Source organism: Poecilia reticulata, linkage group LG16 (genome assembly GCF_000633615.1).
Source record: "Poecilia reticulata strain Guanapo linkage group LG16, Guppy_female_1.0+MT, whole genome shotgun sequence".
Lineage (NCBI taxonomy): Eukaryota > Metazoa > Chordata > Actinopteri > Cyprinodontiformes > Poeciliidae > Poecilia > Poecilia reticulata.
This window is the reverse complement of record NC_024346.1, coordinates 1,964,233-1,975,177: the sequence shown is the minus strand read 5'-3', so window position 1 is coordinate 1,975,177 and position 10,945 is coordinate 1,964,233. Positions and strand designations below refer to the sequence as shown.

General features: G+C 42.2%; 1 protein-coding gene across 1 annotated transcript in view; it reads left to right on the top strand.

The window, feature by feature from the left end:
- Positions 1 to 9,901, top strand: part of nr2f5 (nuclear receptor subfamily 2, group F, member 5) — a 26,915-nt gene extending 17,014 nt beyond the window's left edge. Inside the window, exon 4 of the mRNA XM_008430739.1 lies at positions 6,343 to 9,901. Coding sequence (XP_008428961.1) covers positions 6,343 to 6,662 — 320 coding nt within the window. The 3' untranslated portion in view covers positions 6,663 to 9,901. The remainder of the gene's footprint in view (positions 1 to 6,342) is intronic.
- The last annotated feature ends 1,044 nt before the right edge of the window (positions 9,902 to 10,945 follow it).

Genomic DNA, 10,945 nt, shown 5'->3' with positions numbered 1-10,945 from the left:
TATGTCTTTTTTACTGCAGTGAGCCTCGATGTAGCCAAACTCCGTCAAGTATGTCATTGTTTTTATGTCGTATTAGCTTCGTTGTGTTGATGCATTTTGACCTACTTCAATTTTCCACCGCAACACGTAACTCAGTGCGTCACTCAGTGCGTCATAGTTCCACATCGCTTAGGATTTGTTGCTGCGTGTTTGCACAGTGTGAAGGAAAGAGGAGACCAGCTGCACAGGCAGGCTGCGAAATGAGATGCAGGTGATCGGTATCGGCAACAAGAGACAATGATCACCGATCATGCACTTTTTCACGGAAATCGGCCGATTATGATCGGTGGCCGATCGATCGGCACACCTCTATTGCGAATATTTTCTTGCATTACTAAGTAACTACCGTTACTTGAAAATGGTCTCAAAACAACAATATAACAATATTATCGCAGGATTTGTTATACAGGCCTAAATTACCCTGGTGAAGTTCTTCACGCTAAAGCTCTGACTTTAAAAAATACAAGTACAATTTGTTTAATAAGATAAAAAAACAAAAAGATAAAATCACATGTTCCTGCAGTTCTGGGTCCACATTCCCCTAAATCCAGGCCTGTTGACATTTATGTTAAAATTTCACCCAATTTATGCAAAATCAGTCTCCAATTCATCACAGCTCAGCCCAGTTTATTGAAATCAAGCACAGTCATAATTAATCCACTAAAGTATTAATTTTAAAAGTATTTTTAGCTATAAATAATAGATAAAAAATATTTCTAGTTTGAGAAAATACATCCATCCATTTTCTTTCACCCTTGTCCCTCAGTGGGGTCAGGAGTGTTGCTGGTGCCCATCTCCAGCTGGCGTGCCGGGCGAGAGGCGGGGTCACCCTGGACAGGTCGCCAGTCTGTCACAGGGCAACACAGAGACACACAACCACACACACACACACTCACACCTAGGGGCAATTGAGACAGACCAATTAACCTGACAGTCATGTTTTTGGACTGTGGGAGGAAACCGGAGTACCTGGAGAAAACCCACCATGCACAAGGAGAACATGCAAACTCCATGCAGAAAGACCCTAGGCCGGGAATCGAACCCAGAACCTTCTTGCTGCAAGGCAACAGCTCTACCAACTGCGCCACTGTGCAGCCCTTGAGAAAATACATGTAAAAAAAAATGTAACTGCATATCAGATATAATAAATGCTGTTTCATCTGATCTTGTTTTAAGTAAATGACTGGAAACCCAGAAAAACACTGTAAATATCTGAATGTTGTGCTGAGCAATGAAAGCTCACATCCAGGACATTTGGAGGAGATTAAACATCCAGATGGTGTCGGCTGAAGACGCAAAGATTACCGCGTTACACCGTCCCGTCGCCTGAATAAAAAGGCTGCGTGTCGTCGCTGCGAGTTCATAACATTCTTGTTTTACGGTGATGCAAACGCCTGGTTTTAATGTCACATTGCCGGCGCAGATGGCTGAACTCACGCCGTGCCATCTTTCACGGCTGTGACCATATGGCTGGGATTTGTTTGTGGTTCACAGACTCACGGAGGGTCAAAGGTCGATTCCGACGTCAACAAAAACACAACCTTTCTAGTGTGAGTAAGTTTAGAGGGAATTAGCGGCGGGCTAATGGGGATGATGCTTTGGAGCAGGTTCTTGTCTTAATCACAACAACTTAGCGTGAGTTTGAGAACCGGCCAGGCTGGAACGTTTTGGAGGTTAAACATCGCAAAGAGGAAACTCAGCGTGAAAAGCTAGTTTAACGTTGCAGTTGAGGGACAAGAACTTAAACCCTAAGAGTTTTATGAAAAACTAAATGTGGCATATAGTTTTAATTCATCAGGCTCCAAAATGGCTTTGAAAACTTTGATCGTTAAATACAGTTCTGTTCATTTCCGCCAAAAAAATGTTGAGTTAAAATCTGAAATTTTCTAGAAAAATCATGGAAATTTTGGAATTTCAATAGTTGAAAAAAATTCATTTTTGAAACTCAATAATTTCTAAAATTTTTTCCAGAACATTTCTAAAATCCATCCATTTTCCCGCACCCTTTTTCCCTCAGTGGGGTCGGGAGGGGTGCCGGTGCCCATCTCCAGCCAACGTCTCGGGCGAGAGGCGGGGTCACCCTGGACAGGTCGCCAGTCTGTCGCAGGGCAACACAGAGACACACAGGACACACAACCATGCACACACACACTCATACCTAGGGGCAATTTGGAGAGGCCAATTAACCTGACAGTCATGTTTTTGGACTGTGGGAGGAAACCGGAGTACCTGGAGAAAACCCACCATGCACAGGGAGAACATGCAAACTCCATGCAGAAAGACCCCAGGCCAGGAATCGAACCCAGAACCTTCTTGCTGCAAGGCAACAGCTCTACCAACTGCGCCACTGTGCAGCCCAACATTTCTAAAATGAATCTCAAATTTTTTTTTATACCAAATATTTTACTTTTTAAGCCCAAAAATGTTCTTGGACTCATTTTTTTTCTATCTATTTTGGCCCTAATCCGTCGTTGTAACTGCATTAAGTCATCAGAAATTCACATCAGAGAACAACCAACATCATGAAGCTCAAGTAAACGGGCCAGAGAGAACCTCCTGGTTCCATTTAAACTGGGTTTGGCTCTGAAACAACATCCCAAGCTGTGGACATCTCCCAGAGCTCAGTTTAATCCATCATGTGAACACGGAGAGAGGATGGACCACCTGCAGACCCACCGAGACGTGGACGTCCACCTGCACTGACGGGAACAGCATCAATCAGAGGAGCAGCCATGACAACTCCAAATCACACTCCAATACTTATGCAAAACGGGCGGACGGTGACCCAAACCACCTGCAGCTGCTTCGCACAAAATCCCATTTTAATGGATTCAAGTTTGTGGTTTCAATGTGCAGAAGTGCTGCAGTTTATTTTGTAATGTTTGGTAAAAGAAAAATAAATACACTACAAACTGATTATTTATTCTCCACGATCCAATCCAACTTTTCTATGTTCCAGTTTAAAGTTGGAAATCTTGTAATCATGTCCAAACTGAGACACAATCACAGGACGTTCCGTGTCTGACCTGCGTGTGCATTTCCTCAACATTATTGACATATTAAAAAAAATATGCATGGTAAAAAAGTGTTGCTCTGTTTTCCTCAATCCCTAAAAGTTCGTTATTATGTAACATTAGGATATGCAAACCATCAAATCTTTGTTTTGAGCCGCAGCGGAAGCGGTTGTAGCAGAGGACGGGAAACGCAGTGAGAAAAAAGACTTGCAAAGCAGACAGCAGTGCTTAAACTGTGGAAAAAAGCTGCACTTAATCCACAACCTCTTCACCTCCACGGAGGCTGACCGGGAGCTGACCTGCAGCGCTGCAGCAGACTCCGTCTTATTGGCTCCATATGTAAATGCAGCTGGTACAGTCTTGGTCTCTGAATTTGGTTGTAATTTGATCACGATGTTAAACAGTAACGCTTCATCTATGCAGCATTTTCAACCCCCCAGTGTTTAACTTTATGTCCCAAACAGGATCCAGTTAGACAGAAAAGTAAGATTTGTATTCAAATTGCATTAGGAGGCCGTGACTTCCAGCATCTTACACTGTAAAACTGCAAACATCCAACATCATTTATTTCTCAGGCTGCACCACTTTCTTTGCTGACTCTCGCACCACTGAGCTACTGAGGGGTACAACTGCTGTAAGTCTCGACAAAGCCCTTGATGTTCGTTGTTTTGATGGTGCTTTTATACGAAGCTTGTTGTGGTTTATCCCTCCAGTCGCAGGGATCCAGGACAAGCCAGAATCCTGTCACATCTGGGATTCCTCACTGCAGGATCATGCTTTGTGACCCTGGAGGAAACGGATGGTGAACGAGCCAACACTGAGATGTTCCTCCTTTCTGATTTTAATTGCATTTTCCCTTTTTTTTTTTTTTGCCTCTTGCACGGCTTGTCAGATCCATTCCTGATGCGTGCTGCGTCTCCTCCGAACCTTGGAACCTGTTTGTGTACGTGGGTGGCTACAGATCCACCTCTCTGCTATCTTCCCTGCTTTCATCACTTCTTTCTCCTTTATGATCCCATCTATTATTGAAAACAGCCGTCCACAAACCCACCCCCCAAGCCCCCGTGCTCCCCAAGCTCCAAGCTGAGTCCAAGCCCCAAGACCCCTGCCCCCACCGCAGGACTTGAATTATGCATGGCGCGTTTCAGTTAGACGCAGGATTCGCCGTGACCTACATAACCCCTATAGCCTTGAGCGTCTTGTGTGACTTTCCTCCGTTGGCAGATGCAAGTGCACACACGTTTTGATGAAAAAAAAGCTGTCAGAAAATATCAGAAATTGACGCATTGCAAAATGGTAATAAACCTGACTCGTAGGATATCTTAACAAGCTCAGACAATCACCAATTGTCTGTTTGTTTCCATTGAGGCAACTCCCTCCGCTCCCCTGTGGAGACCCGACCCATCAAGCCACATCAGGGAGTGGGTATTTCATTCCTGCCACCCTGATCCTTGGCCCCCTCCGATCCGCTGCGTGCCCAAGGATGAGACAAAAGAACACGTTGGTGCTTGGCGTGGAAGGGCACCTACAGAGCTGTCGCTTTGGCACGCGAAGTGGTCTCGGTCGCGCAGACAGCTCCGCTAATCCTGACCAGGCGCTGGCCGTTTTGTCACGCAGGACCCCAAATAAAAATCCCGACTACAACGCCGTCCAGCGGCCTCCCGTGTGGAGGGAAATATAGCCAAAGAGGGGGCAATTATTCTCAGAGAATGATAAGAATAGAGTCCGCTGGGGGTGGGGAGGCATTGACACGCTTGATTAAAATGTGGAGTAAATTAAATAGTTTCCAGAGTGGAACCGAGGCGCAGCAGGACGGGGTTTACACGGGGGACAGATCAAAGCCTGCGATGACGAAGCGGACCTGTGATGCAAGGCGACGGGTTAAAGCTTACAGGCCAGCGCTTTCACGTAAAAAGCTTGAGAATAAATTGCCCTCATCGAGTACCTGTCTGCCGAATGTGGGTTCACTCAGGGGCCAGAGCGTACAAAATGTACAGTATGCGGCAGAGTACAGTAAAATGTGTCTTTGTTTAGACTTCACACTTTTCTGACCTCCTTTGCTTTAATCCCTTTGCTCTCCCCTCCGCGCTGAGGGTGCAAAAAATATCTCACGGTGTTACGCACTCTCTCAGTTTGTGTGAGATTCGGCTGGAGGCGGGGGTGAATTAGAGGGAAGGTTTGATGGGCTTGGAAGCAAAACAGGAACCCAGGCTGGGAAGGAAGTGATTTCAGACCGAAGGGTTGAGGTGGATGAGTATCTCTGAAGTCAGCAGTAGATTTTTATTATAAGGTTTGAGCATCTTACCTTGAGCCTCTCGGTGGAGGATGCCTGTGATAGTAACTCTTACTTAGTCCACCAGATTTAATTAGTCTTGAATGGCATGTCCTCTAAGACTGATGGTGAAGCATTCCCTTCTCAGCTTTACATGCAAACTGACTAATAATTTAAACAAAAGTCTCACAAAGTCACATATCAATGAAAACCAAACCAAGCGAGATATTTACGTCCCGTTTCAACTGAAAAGGCCACAAACACTGGAGTGAAACCATTTTCTTCACAGTTAATGGAAAAGATGAGAGAACCTAGAAAAAACTTGCCACTTACTGTTATCCTTTGCTTTTGAGATGCCTGAGTTGAACATTTATTAAAACTGATGCGTATATGTAAAAAACTGTATAAAATAATCTGTCATTCAAAACCAGCTCTGAGGTTCATCTTGGTTATCTTGCACTGTAGAGACAAATAGTTATTAGAAGAGATAAACTGTTTCCTGATTAGGACTAAGACCAGTAGGGAATTAACAGTATCAGGATTGAAACGATAAATATGAAAATGAAATCCTGGTTTTCTTTTCAACAACTTGCACTGGCTTTGTCTGGTTGGCCAGCGCTCTCCAGTGGTGCTCTTTGAGTTTGGGGGTAGACTGACCCACAAACCGGTGCCCAAGCCTCTAGTGCTACTTACCTGCAATTTTCAGATGCATCCTTTGAAAACACACCTGAATCAGAAGAATTCCTCATTACGAGGCTTTTGCAGAGCTTGCGGATTGTGGATGAAGGTGAGTTGGAGAACGAGTCCATCTAAAAGTTGCAGGATTGGCACCCGAACCATACAAGTCTCGGTGTTTGTCGTTAACATGAATGTTTTTGTTCTTTAGCTCTTTTTCTGACCTCTAAACCCTCATTTCTGTTTGGTACGCTGTCCTTTGGTCAAACCAGTTAAACCAGAGTGGAGGAGTTTGGTTCTCTTTTTAATCAGACTATTATAAATGTTCCTTCTTTCCTCCAGATGCCATGGGGCTGTCTGATGTCGCCCATGTGGAGAGCATCCAGGAGAAGTCCCAGTGTGCTCTGGAGGAATATGTGAGGAACCAGTATCCCAGCCAGCCGAACCGATTCGGGCGCCTGCTCCTCCGCCTGCCTTCTCTGCGCATCGTCTCCTCGCCGGTCATCGAGCAGCTGTTTTTCGTGCGACTGGTGGGCAAGACGCCCATTGAGACATTGCTCCGAGACATGCTGCTCTCTGGCTCCAGCTACAACTGGCCCTACATGCCCACAGTGCAGCGCGAGCGGCCGCTCTCGCTCCACTACAATGAGAACGGACCCTGAGGCTCAGCAGCAGAGGAGAAGCTCATCCTTCTTCCCTTCCCTTCCTTGTCCACTTTTCAGCTTTCCCCGAGGAAGCATCTTCCTCACCATTCCACCCTTGAGACTCTTGAAACGTTACCATCCCGGTTACACAAGCCAGCCAATTGTTCGTCATTGTCGATACAGAGACTCAATGGCCTCTCCAAGTCCCTGAGCTGATGGCGTGCAGTCTTTCTCTTTGAGACGTGGCATGAGCTGGACGTGTTGCTGCACAGTTCACCAGCAGGTCTGATGGACTCGCTTCAGATGTCAGTTATAAAACTGTGCAAACGTTTGCCTAATTCTTGGTGCTATGCCTGCATTTACAGAGCATGGCTGAACCTGAGCAGGGACTATGCCATTCGAACTCTGCAGCCAAGAGTGAGGTCTGAGTGTGTATTTACTAAATTTTGAAAAGCAAACCAGAAGCCATTAAAAGAAGACAAATGCCAAAATGTCTTGAACTTTTGCAGATGACGTCATATTGTGTGTTGTTTTAGCACTGTTTGTATGGAGAGATAACTCATGATTGTGTCCATATGTATAGTATATCATTGATTCATTGGCATCTAAGGCATCTTTGGGTTCACTGAATTAAAAAGCTCAGGTTTCTAGGGGTGTGGGGGGTCAGACCAGCAGACATGTCGGTATTGGGCTCTGGTTGTTCTGCTCCTTTGTCACTTTGACCTTGTGCAGTTTTGGTCACATCCTGCCCAGATTTTCATGGAGAAGAAAGGAAGTTGTCCTCCATGGGCCTCTTCATGTGTCTGTTTCGCTCTTCTGGTGAACACTTTGACCGCCGTATATTTAAAGTAATCTTCTATATGAATATTTTCCATTAAAGGTTGCAGATATTTTATTTGGTTTGGTTAGATGACATATTCTTCATTTGTTTTCAGAACCATATCTGAAAATTTCAGAAAATGAAAATGTCGTCATTAAATTCAGGGGTATTATGAGATCATGATATCTCATAATATTGAAACAGAATTATATATTTTTAAATATTTGAAATCCTGTCAGGTTGCAGTCAGTAGGAGTTTATTTGTAAAAAGAAGATTAAAGATTATTTGCCACTTATCAGTCATATGAAGAAACGAGTCTGATCCACAGGTGTTTCAACGAAGTACTGAGAAACTATTGGTGACATTGGATCGCAATTTGCAGCTCACAGTTCACCATTTACAAGTGATGCATATATTGCACTTGACCGTCTCTAGTTCAAAACCAAGTATACTATTAAAATACTTAAAATGGTCAAACTGGACCTGGATAATCCTTTAAACACAGGCGCTGAATTATTTTAATCAGCAGTTCTTTAAAATCCATTTGCCATCTGCAAAACTTTTACTATATTTGTAACTGACAAAACGTAGCAATTCCACTACTATTCTTCATCATGACCTCGTTCATTTGGTTCCTGATGAGTTCCTGATTTCCTCATAAATGTTGTAAACATCTCATCACAGAATGTTCCTGTAATCTAAATACCGAGTGTCATCTAGGTGGTTTTTACCTGCATTGTGTTTCTTCTCATGATGAGAAAAACTAATATTTTATCATCATTCTTTGATGCATCTGATTTGCAGTTTGGAAACCAGATTGCCAGGGACATAACAAAATGATGCACCATTTCTAAGATAGTCGCATATGAAGCATAGATGAGCCACTTTTACTTTTAATTTAGCAGAAATGAATGAATAACATCCATTTGGAAACTTTAATCTCATTTTAAACTTTGCATATTTTCTGTCAGCATTGATGTTTCTCTCACCTGGCCTGATGAACACCTGGAGCGGCTCCAACTGACTGCAACCTGACCAATGTTTTTGATTAATTCAGCTGTTAAATCTTTGGCCCACTCATAAAAGTATCCACATTTTATCCTCAAATAAATGCTGTGATGTCTACACAAAAGACGGCTGCACCAACAAATCTATACGTATGCAAGCATTTCTTACAAACTGAATTCTCACGAGGAACAGAAAAAAGTACGAGTGATTAATGGAAGTAGGCATGGATGAAAAGGGAACCGTAGGAGAGGATTGGCAGCAGAGCAGCCAGAGCCCTCAGTTATAGCACAAGAACAAAAACACAAACCCAACAAATTTCACACTTAGGAGCAACCTGTGCCAAAGCAGACATGCATTTAGTTTGGAATAAATTCATGTCAGTTAAAAAAGCAAATGCAACTTTTTGGTTTGTCTTTAATTTGACTACAATTGTTTGGATTCTCAGGTTCTGCGAATCACTTTATAAAATTTAAAAGAAATAAATTAAAGCTTTGGCACTTGCATTGAGATCTTGTCAGACTTGACACTTATTCACACTTGTTAAATCTCAGCACTAGTGGAATATTTCTACCCTCAACCCATTTGATGAAAATGCATATTTACTTTTTTAAAAGATTCACTAGAACTCCCTCGTTGATGCTGCCACAGGAGGCGGAAACCCCATACATGTGTTTTTCTTTTTTTGTAATGATTGTCAGTATTGGACCTTTTAGACTTTAGGCAGGAAGTGAGTGTTTGGGAGGCAATTTACAGAATTAGCTGTACTTGCCTTAGAACAAAGATTTGTCACTGAGCATTTATCTTATGACTGTGCCATAATCTCTCGTTACCTGTTATAACAGGTATTATGTTCTGTCAGGAGTGGAAAGAAGCTCACATGATGCTGAAATGGAACGTGCATTTTCAAAAAAGACATGTATATACGGATTGTCTTTATGCAATAATTAGACATTAAAAAAAACTCACAATAGGATTTTTTTGCTTCGACATCAACAGCACTTTTAGTTTTTAGACATCATGCAAGTTATTTTTCCACTTCCGGGTGATATTGTTGTGTAGGGAAAAGCCCCTAAACTCATGTCATTTGAGAGCTTATCATGTGGAGTAATGTATCACTAACCTCTGAAAACCTCAGTCTATGTTGCAACACTATCCCTGTGGGACTTAGGACTGTGTCTAATGTAGGAATACTTTAAGTTTTTATTATTTTTCCTTTGTCCTTTTGTTGGAAAAACTTTGTTTATGTCACATTTCCAACACGACAGCGTAGTATCGACGTCAAGCATCAGTGTTGGAAAAGCCATCAGGGACCTGAGAAAGTTGTGTTGGTCAATAAATCCACAGAAAGTTTCTAAGAGTTTGTTTTTATCCCTTTTGCTTGGAAATATTGATTATCCAATAATTGAAATAAAGTTTTGTTCACACTAACTGTTCTGTACTCTCTTTTCAGTCACTTTCCAGACCTAGAAAGAAAGTACACCCCGTTTCAGTTTGGGTTTTATCGGTCAGGTCGGAATAAAATGAACTGATCTTCACCTGAATACTAAATTAAGACTAAAAAAGAAACCTGGAAGATTAACTGATCATCAGCAGTCTGACCAATCAAGAGCAAATGTGTTGTTGCAGCACAATAAGGCTGAAACGACTAATCGTAATGAATCTTATGTAGAAATAATTATCAGTTAATTTAATAATCGATTAGTTGCAGACTAAAAAAGCCGTTTGCTGAAAGAACGTCAATGTCAGAGCAGTAATTAGTCGAAACTATAAAAATATCATTTAAGAGAAAAAACCCTTTTTATGTGGTTTTAGCTTCACCTGCTTTAAATTTTATTAAGCAATTTTAGTTTCAATTATCAATCAATTAATGCAACAATTAATCACCAAATCAGCCCTACGCTGGATTGAACCAGAAAGGACTGAGCTTTTCACAGGTGGATGTGAAAAGTATTTTTTATCTGCAGATGCTTTCTTTACTACAAATGATCAATGTCTTTATGTAAAAGTAATGGAGGTCTGAATTAGTGACAGATGTGCTAACGATCTGCACAGGAAGCTGAGAACTCGGATAGCTAACGGCATTTACTCAGTGATTAATGAGGGAATATAATCTAAACCAAACAAGAAGCACAAGAACTAGATGTCTATTTTTAATTTATGACCTTTCCTCCTCCTGTAGACATTATGCAGTGGATGTGTTTTCATTTCAGTGTTACATAAAGGATTATCAGCACTGCTAATCAAAAAGAAACAAGATAATTTTTTAGAATCTTCTGTAATGACATCTGTGTAAAAAAAAGTAGAAAAAGAAAAGACCAAAACTGTCTCTGCGTCTGTTTTCAGCCAGGCGTATCGGTGGTTGTGTTCTCTAAAACAACTAAAGTCAAAAATGTAATCATGTTTATGTTCTCGGTTAGCCGCTAACCTCTGCCAGTGGCTGCTTCTCTTGCAGAGCACCTTTCAGAATAAATC